Genomic DNA, 11,999 nt, shown 5'->3' on the forward strand with positions numbered 1-11,999 from the left:
AAGATCTAATTTTATCACTCGTCAGTGAGCAGTGGTAATTGATTAAGCACCTATGTGTAGTTGACTTTACTAGGTTCTGGTTTTGTTTTTTTTTTTCTTTTTTGGTATACTTTAGAAAAAATCATGCCTATAAATATTATATCCTCAAACATTTCATTTTAATATGTAAGCATAATGAAGAAACAGGGCTTATAATATGGAGAGGAGAAGCAACTATCGGATCGCATCCAGTTCTCTTTGTTGCTTGATATTCAGTAGAGTTTCACTGTCATATCCTAATAGGGTATTGGAGTATGGTCACTGGAGTCAGACTAGCTTGGGGTCAGTTCTTGGATCTGCTAGCAATGTGTAGGCATCTTCTGAAATACAGGGATACTGTACAGGCTGAATTGATGCGATGTTCATAAAGCATTTAGCTAGTGCTGAGTGGTACTCAAGAAATGGTAGCCATGTTTAGGTTTAATATAGAACCCAAGCTTGAGGACATGTTCTCTGCCTTATTCATCTTTATTATTTTAGTATATGGCACATAGTAGATGTTGAAGTGAATATAAATTTAATTTCAACCCATTTAGTTTTCTGCCCTCAAGTGTATTACTTTGTATGACATTCTTATGTTTTTGGTCATCTTTCCCTTTTTTGGCATTTTTTTCTTTAAGAAAACATGATTAAATAATTGATCAAGGGCTCTAAACTATTCTTTTGTCTTAGATTTATTTTTATTAATGTGATATATATACTGCACATTGACCCAGTTTTAAAATAGCTTAAAACAGTTGCAAAATGTAATTTCTTTTGAGCTGTTAATTGTATACAATCAACTATCTTTACAGTGTTTCTTTAACTAAATACTCTGCAATATTTATTTTCAGTAGTTCTAATTATATGTGCTGCATAATGAAACAAATTAGAGCAAATTGTTCCATGAATCAGGATTATCAATACTGAGTATTGCTCCAGATGTTGGTGCAAGTTGAAATCTAAGCTCTATAGTTCCATTTTGGCAGTTAAGTGACATTTAATGAAAGTATTTTATTATATGAAATTACTAGTTCAATCAAGCCCCTAATAGGCTGAATTATAATATTTTCATTTTGAGTGATTTACCAAATTTCTCTGTGCATCAAGGATCTGCTGAGATTTGTAGTCATCCTGCTATTTTCCTTTCCCAGTAGATAGTAGATGAGGATGATCCTGGGTAAATTTAGCCTAGACTGAATAAAAGAAGGGACTTGATTCCTTTAACCATCATACAGTAGCAGCATTTCTCAAACTATTTCTCTTAGCATCCTAAAACTTTGTATGGATTCTACTTATGCATCATTGAAATGTCTTTAGTTTCACCACCATTTTTTCTGCACAGCAACTTAATTACTGTAATGTTTTTTATAAGGATTTTTTTGGGGGGGAGATAGCTTTCATTTTTAATCTGAGAAATGATTTTCAATCATGGAGCCTCAGGGCATTAAACCTACAGAATTCAGGTTTATCTCAGGTTATGCCTCCAAAATTTCAGAAATTTTATTGGGTCTTTCCTCCAGGAAACTTCTGCACCAAGTCTGGGTTAGGTGTCATGCCTATGGGCTCCTGTCACATGTTGGACTGCTCCCATCAAAGTATTCACCACATGAGATTGCAATCTATTGATCTGTCTCTGTTTTAGTCTGTAAGTTATATTAGAAAAGGAACCATCTTTGTTTTGTATTCTTAGTGCTCAGCACAGTGCCTGGGACTCAAAAGTTAATTTAATGTATTAATAAAGAATGGTTTATATCATCTCTGTTCAATAAAGATGAACATTTGTAGATTCAACTGGATTCTTTTAACATCTGATTTTTGTGATTATTGTGATTACTCTGTAATACAGTCTTCCAAACATAACTGTTTCCCAATATATTTCTCATTATTTTCCCTCTAAATAATGTAATTTGCCTAATAAAATATTTCAGAGTAGACTTAACTATAGTCTCACAAAAATTCTGGGCAAGAATGTCTGAGACATGGGTTAGAGTCTTGTTATGGAACAGGGGGAACTCAAAGACCAGATATCTGACAAAATGTTTTCATAGAAACTCAATAAATATATGTTGGTTACTGTATTTGTGTCACATGATCATATCAGCCCCCTACTGAAATACCTCTAATGCTTTTCACTGCCTTCAATATGAAGAGCTCTGGAATTAATTATACTAGCTTCTCCATGGTCAATGTCATTTTATGCTTCTGGTCTCTGAATTTCTATATCTTATGTGCTTTCATTTGGAATTATTTATTGACCACCTTGATTGTAGGTTTTAATCAGTGGTTATTTCTCTTATGCATATTACCTAGCTCCTTTACTAGATTATATGGTCCTTAAGAGAAAGTATATATCTCACTGTATCTTCAAAACCATGCATTGTAAATGTTAATGATTGATCAAATTGTGCATGGCACCACATGTTTCCAACAATTTAAATGTAATAGTAAAATTCAGAAAGATGTACTCCTTTGTGTGGCCACCAGGGTGGTATAGTTAGTATTTAAATATAAAACTTAACCTCTCCAAGTGGTTCTACCCAGAATTTTACCATCTGAGCCTTGTGTATGTAATTTTTAACAGCATGTCTCATGCTTGCTTCATTATGTGTTGCTCTGGGATTATTCAGCTCTTTCAGGTGTGCACAGTTCTGTACTCAGCTGGTGGGGGTGGTGCATGGCAGAGGCAAGAAAAGGGGTTTTGGAAAGAATGCTAGACTGGCAGTTAGGAGACTCAAATTTAATTCCTAACCTTGAATAAACTGCTGTTTTTGTGACTTTTACGATGCCCCTTCATGCTCTCCCATAATCCTACTTCCTGCTTGTTGAGGAAAGGACATCTACCAAAAGCTGGTTCAGTCGGTCACACCGTGATGGCTGGGAAGCACTTATTGTTCAAGCATGAGAAGGTTCGGGAAAGGTGCCTTATGCAGATACAAATATGGTAGCAATAAGATCAAACATAAGTTACTGATCCTGTCTGTGCATCAATTTTGTAGTTAGTAAATTTCTCTAATTTGGCTCAGATCATCTCCTGAGTCCCCTCCTTGTTTCAAGATTCATAAGACATGAGAAAAGTGCTTGGAAGGAATAGATGCTGTTTAAAATTATAGGTTGCATTCTCTACTCTTCACTATTGGGGAGGACACTTTCCTTTATAAGCTCCCCTGCATTATTGTCCTGAGTTAAACCTCCACTCAGAAGTGGAAATGCAATCAAAAGCTTATTGGAGTAGATGGCAGAGTCTAGTGTGGATTCTAGTGTCCATGAAGAGTGAAGTGTTGTAAAGGTCATATTTCCCCCAATTAGGTCAGGTATCCTGGGGGTACTCAAGAAGGTTAAGGTGCTATACTGATTATTGCATTAAGTAGCATTGAATCAATTGGTGAGCAAGTTTTCAAGTTTCTTATATTCTTTGTGTATCAGTGAGAATGTTTCATCTTTATATTACCATGACTTAAATAGCTTAACTTGTTACTTTTCCTTTCTATTACAGGGAAATGAAACCAGAGACTCAGAGTCTAAATAGACACAATATGGAGAAATTGATAATGTTACCTTTATTTTTATTGTATTTATTTTTATTATTCCCTTCTATTATGGGCATCTAATACTGATTTTTCTTTTATAGCAGTGATAAGGAGTTTTGTTTTTAAAAATATGTTTATATGTTATAAAAAGTGAGTCTATTTAAAGAAAGTTTACTACAAATTATTGTATAAGCCATGACTGGATGAAAACCATGAACATAATAGTGCTTCAGTAGAGTCCCAGAAGAAAACTTGGTCAATGGATTTCACTAAAGAGAGTTTGGTGAAGGGACAGTGTATGAAGTGTGGATAGGGTTAAGGGAACCAAACCAACAAGGGATGTGAAGCCCCCAGGGGCTGGAAACAGTGGGAAGCTGTTAGCCCTCCTGATCTGAAGAGTCATGGGAAGTGACAGTGCTGCGGGAGCATGGGGGAAGCAGGCAGCCCACTTCCCAGGAGTGCTAAACGTACAACACAGCCATTGCTTACAACTAGAGACCATCCAAGAGGATAGAATTGAGGGATACGGACCTGTCTTCCCTCTTCCTGCCCTCTAATCCTCTGATCTTGTCAGTGCCTCCTCTTGATTGAATCCAACCAGAAATCAGAGAACAAAGCAGCCCCAGTGATGGGGTCCACAGAATCCTGCCTCCATGGGGCACAAAGGACAAAGTAGAACGTAGAGGGAGGAGAGTCAATGGAGGCGAACAGGAAGGGGCAAAGCAGCGAATAACCAGTTCATATAAAGTATCGGGGTTCTCTGCCAGAGCTAATACTGTAGGATTCCAGGTATGCCAATCTGCTACCTGCATGGCATTAGTTCAATACTTACATATATGCAGGGATACTCTTTAAAGTATTTAACAGCCGGTACAACCTGGGCTCTGACCAATCAGAGCCTGCTGAACAGGCTTTAAACCCTTAGTTTCCGGATTAGGGGAGGTATGAAGGGGCTCCCTAGACAGGGGCCAGGACAGGCAGGTTTGGGCTGAGGAGCACTTAGTTAGTTCAGGGTTCACAGTATTTGAAAATGTAATTATAAGGCAGTAGAGCCTACTTGTCTATGCAGGCTGAGATTCATCCCTCTTTGTGTCTGAGAAGTGAGAGCAGAACTCTTCCACTGATCTTGTAAGATAATTGGTTGATGTGTCTATGTTGTTCTGTGTGACCTGTAAAAAGGAGCACAGATTAAAACTCTTATCTTACTCCTGGGCCTTTGTACCTTTCTTATGGCACTTGGACCTTGTCTTGCACTCTCATTATTTGTGAATTTACTCTCTTAGATGGGTTTTATACTACTTCCCAAAAGGTATTATATTTTTCCATGTATATCCTTCTATACCTATTACAGTTCCTTAAACATGGTAGATACTCAGTATCTATTATTTTATGGAAGAAACTTCATTGCTATTCATGGTGATCATCCCGAAAAGAAGAGAGAACTCAACTTTCAAAGATCCTTCAATTCCAGACATGGGGTTTGGTGGTGTGGGGTGTATGTTTTATTCTTGGTTACCTGCCAGAACCAACGATCCTCTGTTGTGGAAATTATGACAACTGAACTGTCACTGGGCTTCTGCATGCTCTCTACCTTTATTCCACTTTTTAAAATGATTCATTTTGTGAAGCTATATATAGAAATGAATATAAAATTTATGGAGTCTAAATTTCAAAATTCATCAACATCACGTTAATGTCAATTGTAGTAATAGTTTCCTGAAAATTTTGTAATTTCTAGGTTACTTGTAAAGCTTTTAGGAATTCAGTGCATTTTTTAAATAATCATATAAAGAATTAAGTACTATTATAGATTTGGGCAACTGTGTGGAAAATATTTACTGAATACTTCAGAGAAAGACTAGGTGGGTAAACAATTTAATTTAAGAATTTTGGCATTATTAGATTCAGGGTTTAGTTGCCAGGTTTTTGGTATGCATTCTTTATTTCTGACATCACATTTTCTTGTATTCTATGTTCTGATCTCTATTATCATTGATAGGAGGTATATTATGGAATATTTTTGTGTGTACCATGTCACCATGGATTACTTTCCTATAAAGCAGTTACTTTATCACTTAAAGTGAAGGTACTTACAAATTAAACTTTTTACTTTTAAAATGCAATTGCATTGTTAATATATCTTCTTTGCCATGACTATACTTTTTGCTCAAAATATATTACATTTTTTTTTCTTATGTGGAAATGAAAGGCATGAAACAGTGTGAACTAGCTACACTTATCAAGAACAAGTATAGCTTGGGGACCTGGGTAGCTCAGTCAGTTAAGCATCCAACTCTTGATTTCAGCTCAGGTCATGATCTCAGGGTCGTGAGATCTAGCCCTGCACTGAGCATGCAATGGGGTCCGTGCTGGGCGTGTAGCCTGCCTAAGATTCTCTCTCCCTCTCCCTCTGCTTCCTGCCCTCCTTATGCTCTCTTTCTAAAAAAAAAAAAAGAACAAGTATAGCTTTATAGCTTCTTGCGTTGTGAAGACTTGAGTCACTGGCTCATCTCATCTCATATGCTACATATGCTAATCATTCAATGATGGCCTTTTTATACCCATTTAAAAAATACAACCAGGGGCGCTTGGGTGGCTCAGTTGGTTAAGCCACTGCCTTCGGCTCAGGTCATGATCCTGGAGTCCCGGAATCGAGTCCCGCATCGGGCTCCCTGCTCGGCAGGGAGTCTGCTTCTCCCTCTGACCCTCCCCCCTCTCATGTGCTTTCTCTCTCTCAAATAAATAAATAAAATCTTTAAAAAAAAAATACAACCAAGTTTTAACATGTTTAAAGCTGGGGGGAATCTGCAAAATAATCTAAATTCAGCCCAACATGTAAATATGTCTTACCCCAAGCCTTCATTTGTTTTTGTTTTGCTGCATCTTGCCTTTATAAAAATTATTATTTGGAAATAGGAGAGCTAAGGTTTTCTGTACTGAGAGCAGTATAGTAATTGCATACTACTTTTTTATTTTCTTCTTTATATATAATTTTAATAACCGAATACAACTTTTTTTTTCCCTTTCACATCTTTTATTTTTTTTTTACATTAGGGTTCACCCTTGTTTTTTTTTTTTAATTTTTTAATTGTTATGTTAATCCCCATACATTACATCACTAGTTTTAGATGTAATGTTCCATGATTCATTGTTTGTGCATAACACCCAGTGCTCCATGCAGAACGTGCCCTCTTTAATACCCATCACCAGGCTAACCCATCCTCCCCACCCCCTAGAACCCTCAGTTTGTTTTTCAGAGTCCATCGTCTCTCATGGTTCGTCTACCCCTCCAATTTCCCCCCCTTCATTCTTCCCCTCCTGCTATCCTCTTCTTTTTTTTTTTCTTTTTTTTCCCCCACAGGATTTGTTTGTTTTATTTTCATTATTGTTATTGTAATATCATAAAAATGTTTTAAAATTGGTAACACATCTTTAGGTCAACATATAGTGAAATAAACTTTGTTTTCACAATGTAAGCATTTTCTGTACTTATATATTTTTTTTCCATTTTTTTTATTCTTATGTTAATCCCCATACATTACATCATTAGTTTTAGATGTAGTGTTCCATGATTCATTGTTTGTGCATAACACCCAGTGCTCCATGCAGAATGAGCCCTCTTTAATACCCACCACCAGGCTAACCCATCCTCCCACCCCCCTCCCCTCTAGAACCCTCAGTTTGTTTCTCAGAGTCCATCGTCTCTCATGGTTCCTCTACCCCTCCGATTTCCCCCGCTTCATTCTTCCCCTCCCGCTACCTTCTTCTTCTTTTTTTTTTTTCTTAACATATATTGCATTATTTGTTTCAGAGGTACAGATCTGAGATTCAACAGTCTTGCACAATTCACAGACTAATGCTGATTTTCTTTATTATAAAGCCACAGTAGATATCAAAATGATAAATCATGGGCATTTTATCAGTATAATGACAACTATATGTAGCAAACATATACGTAGACATACGCTTAAGGGTATCCCTTTACCAGGATCTAAATGCCAAATAGAGAGCTTTAATTACTTCCCCTTCTGTCTGTGTGTCGATGTTTTCCAGGTGATGATGAAGGAGTCCAGGAGACGGCAGAATCAGATGGGGACACACAGTCAGAAAAGCCCGGCCAGCCTAGAGTTGAGACAGATGATTGGGATGGTCCAGGTAGGAAAGAAAATTTAAAATTCAATCATCTGTTGCTACTATCAGGGATTCACTTTTTTTTCCTTTAAATTTTAATTAGGTTGTAAAACTCTTAGAATCTCAGCTCGTGTTTGTATTTGTGTGTGTACTAAGGTTATGGTGGAAGTTTAAATAAACATCATTATTTAAAGAAGATTTTTATCTTTTTGTTAAAATACAAAAACCAGTGTTAACTTCTGCTTGAAATCTCCATCTTTTTTTTACTTCATAGTCATCTAAGAATTAGTTCATTCTACTTGCCTTTTTTTTTTTAACAGAAATCTTTATGCTATATCTACATTCAAATTGGGAATGATTTTTAAACTTTTAAGCAGGTAACAATACTATAAAGAAATATTTTCAATTTAGTCATGTTGTAAATCGTAGATGAAATCTCAGTTTCTATTTAGAAGTTTAGACAGTATCAACAGATACTCCCATCTGATTCAAGGTTTTGGCAATATTTTCATTTTTACAAATGAAAATTAAATTTGATTTTAAGAATCCTGATATTGAACCATTTTGAGAAACACAAAAATTGATCAAAATACTCCTAAACACCAATATAGTTTTATGTAAATATGTACACTTCATAAGAACTCAATAAAAAAAACCTTTATATTTGATGCCAAGTAATTTACAATTGATGGTATATTTATAAATGGAGACTATTATGTCATAGGGCTTAAAGATATAAGCGGGTTTTTGTAATAGTTTTAGCCATAATTTCTAAAGCAGTAACATTTTTCATTAAGAAAGATCCCTATATTTCAATCACATTTTCACCCTTGCATGACTTTGCAAATTGCTCTCTGCTGTGCATGAAGAAGAGAGAACTCCAGTGGTAATTTTCTGAAACCAGCAGCTGGAAAATATAATGCAAACAAAAATAAAGATGCAGTATAGCTGATTATTATGATGTCATTTCTAATGTTATTCATGATACACACAAATATTTGTATTCTGTATGCTATAGCATAATGGTTCTATGAGACTTTGGATCAAAATGTGTTATATTTAAAGTACCATAATACCACGTTTTAAGAGTTTGAAAGACAGTGTAGACTTCTGGCATTTTCACCTTATTGCATAATGCTTCTGTCTTCTCAATGTAGGAAAGAACTCCTTTGATTAAAAAAAAAATCTTTGGGAAACTTTTTTTTTTTTTTCTGATGGATTACATTTAATTTAAGAAGGGTGGATGAACTTTATACTGTATGGTTCTTTCTTCATGGAATTAGGTATGTATATGCTACTTAGAAGAGTTTTTACATTTGAAATTAGATTAGATGGCCTTTTGGATATGCCTACTTGCAAAGTGTGACTGTGGCCGCCCCCTCCATAGCGTAAACTTGGAGGGGGCAGCTTTTCTTCTTTCCTCAAGGCTGGGGCCCACAGTATTCCCTGGGACTTGGGAGTCAGTAAGCCAATTCAGAAGGTGGTAAATTATGAAACACAGAATGCACAATCAATGCCACCTTTCCCAGGAAGCTTTTCCAGAAACAAACTTGCACTCTTAGCTTACAGAAAGAGAGACAGAGAGAGGAGCAAGAATGATGTGTCATTCAGGATGAGATTTTTCACTGTTGAGTTAAATTTATATTATGTATCTGATTTAATGACATTTTTATTTAGTTATCATGAAAATGTTTATGCTCTTTTCTGTGGCACATGTGAATATGTAAATACTTTAAAGGAAAAATGTGTATCTCTAAGCAGGTGGGCCTATAAGAAAGTTCTTTTTTTTGTTTGTTGTAAAATTGATAACAGGTTTTTCCCTACAGATATTTTACAGCAAAAGGGATTTTCATGATTTTGAAAGCCCTGAATTAATGAGGTTGATTCATAAAAAAAGAATATCTGTTGGAGGGCGGCCTGGGTGGCTCAGTCGGTTAAGCGTCTGTCTTCGGCTCAGGTCATGATCCCAGGGTCCTGGGATCAAGTCCCGCATCGGGCTCCCTGCTCAGCGAGGAGTCTGCTTCTCCCTCTACCTCTCCCCCCCTGCTCATAATCTCTCTCTCTCTCACTCTCTCAAATATTTAAAAAAAAGAATATCTGTTGGATATTTATTTTTTAAGGTAGAAATTTCATTACTTTCCTTCAGTCAGGACAAAGTTTAGTGACAGTTCCTCAACATGTTAGAAATTGAGCTCTCTGTTCTAAGGGTTTAGCTGAAAAATCTGGATTTGCCACTCTGTTGAGTGATTTTTGGCAAGTTGCTTATTCTCCCTGTTCCTCTATCCTCATTTGTAAAATGTGGAAAATAGCATTCACACTTCTTAGGGATTTTGTGAGAATTAAATCAGATCACTCACATAAAATTCTACTTGTCATTATCATGGCTTTGGAATTGTTGATCCTTGAAGGGGACCCATTTAAAATTCTCAGCATTTTTTTAAGTCCAGTAATATATCTGATACAATTTTTAAAATACTAAGCATCTAGTTTTGAATTTAACTGCAAATGATTGGTTAAGACATGAGGTTATGAGCCAGGCGTGATTTCAAGGTTCTCCCAATTTTAAAGTCCTCCCACGCAGTCCTGATATTCACTCTAAGATAGACAGCTTTCTCTAAATAAAAATAGAACAGAATCAAAAGACCAGGAAATTATCTAAAGAAATTTGAGGCATAGAGCTGACTTCATTTAAGATGGATCAGGATTTATCTTCTTTTTAAAGAGTTTGAAAGAGTTTGATGGAAGACGACTCCACAACCTTTCTTAATGGCTCAATTCAGTAATGAATCAACTCTTGTTTGAAGTGTTTCGTTTTTATCAAATGTAAATCCCCCAGTGCCAATTTTTTCCCCTTATTTGTTATCCAACTAAAAGGTACATTTAGTAATTGCTCACACCTTTGTTAACTCTTATGATTAGGCAGAACCTAAACAATCTTTAGAAAAATTATCTTACATTTGCAAACATTTCTATGGTGAAATTTTTTAATGTTTAAATATTTGTGACTCTTACTTAAATATTCTTCAAGTTTTTATGAATCTTTCACTGTTTGAAAGGAAAGCTAGACCCACACTAAGCTAATAGAGTTCAAGCCAATGTTAGTCATTATCTCATTATTTCAGTATTTCACACAACTGTTTTCAAGTTTCACGTTTCTTTTTTGCTCTTAAAAAAATTACCCTGATATTACCTTTCTTGGAATCTAAATGATAATGTTACTTGGTATCTACTATCTCTTCCTCTGCATTTGCCTATACTTCCTTTCTGTCTCTTTTTAAAATCAATACCCCTTCTTTTCTTTTATCCCCACATAAGCACTTCAGTTTACCAGTAGTCCTATACATTTAATTATTCAATGAATAATTATTGTGCACTAATAATTGTGGAAAGTGTAGGCAGAAGTCTAAAGGCATAGCATAATGCCGTCCACACTCTTTTTGATGCCATTTCTCTTCTTTAATGTTTTAAAATGATTCATGGATTGTCACTGATGCAATCAATAATTAAGCATGAGAACCCGATGCTCTAAACTACAGAAGAAACTGAACAACTTTTAAAGTCAGATCTGTGTTTGAGTTCGCACGCTGACATTTAACAGTCTTGTGACCTCAAGCAAATTAAACAGCTAGGGCCTCTGTTTGCTTATCTTTAAAATGGGAAGAAAAGTAACTACTTTGAAACTAACTTTGTTATGTGGATGAAATTTGAAAGATCGTGTATAGAAAGTATCTAGCAGATAGCTTGGGAGAGCTTGGGATTTGCTAGATGATAAGAGCCTTCCCTTACCCTAGAACCTCTCATGCAGTTAGAACGCTGACCTCATTTTGAAAATAGTGTTTATATCTCTGGCTCTCTCGTTTAAGAAATCTTTAGAACCACAGTCCATGGCTGAAGTCTTGAGTGCTGACTTCTGTATTTAGATGTAGAGGGAGATGTGGGGAAAAGAATTCAGAGAAATCACTATTAATCCATTCTCCACCTTCATGAAGTGAGCACCTTAAAAGTCACATCTTACATTAATGCTAAGAATACCATCTCTCTAGCTTACATTATTAAAAACAGGGTTACTTCTTTTTGCATTTGGAAATAGTAAATAGGGGCGCCTGGGTGGCTCAGTTGGTTAAGCGACTGCCTTCGGCTCAGGTCATGATCCTGGAGTCCCTGGATCGAGTCCCGCATTGGGCTCCCTGCTTGGCAGAGAGTCTGCTTCTCCCTCTGACCCTCCCCCCTCTCATGTGCTCTCTCTCATTCTCTCTCAAAGAAAGAAAGAAAGAAAGAAAGAAAGAAAGAAAGAAAGAAAGAAAGAAAGAAAGAAAGAAA

At 36.1% G+C, this 11,999-nt stretch overlaps 1 protein-coding gene across 1 annotated transcript in view; it reads left to right on the forward strand.

Annotated features, from left to right (window-relative positions):
- The window catches only part of ZFPM2 (zinc finger protein, FOG family member 2), a 361,626-nt gene that overhangs the window by 16,765 nt on the left and 332,862 nt on the right, over positions 1-11,999 (forward strand). Inside the window, exon 3 of the mRNA XM_021688338.1 lies at positions 7,602-7,703. Coding sequence (XP_021544013.1) covers positions 7,602-7,703 — 102 coding nt within the window. The remainder of the gene's footprint in view (positions 1-7,601; positions 7,704-11,999) is intronic.

The sequence above is a fragment of the Neomonachus schauinslandi genome, chromosome 4, assembly GCF_002201575.2.
Source record: "Neomonachus schauinslandi chromosome 4, ASM220157v2, whole genome shotgun sequence".
NCBI classification, from domain to species: Eukaryota; Metazoa; Chordata; class Mammalia; order Carnivora; family Phocidae; genus Neomonachus; species Neomonachus schauinslandi.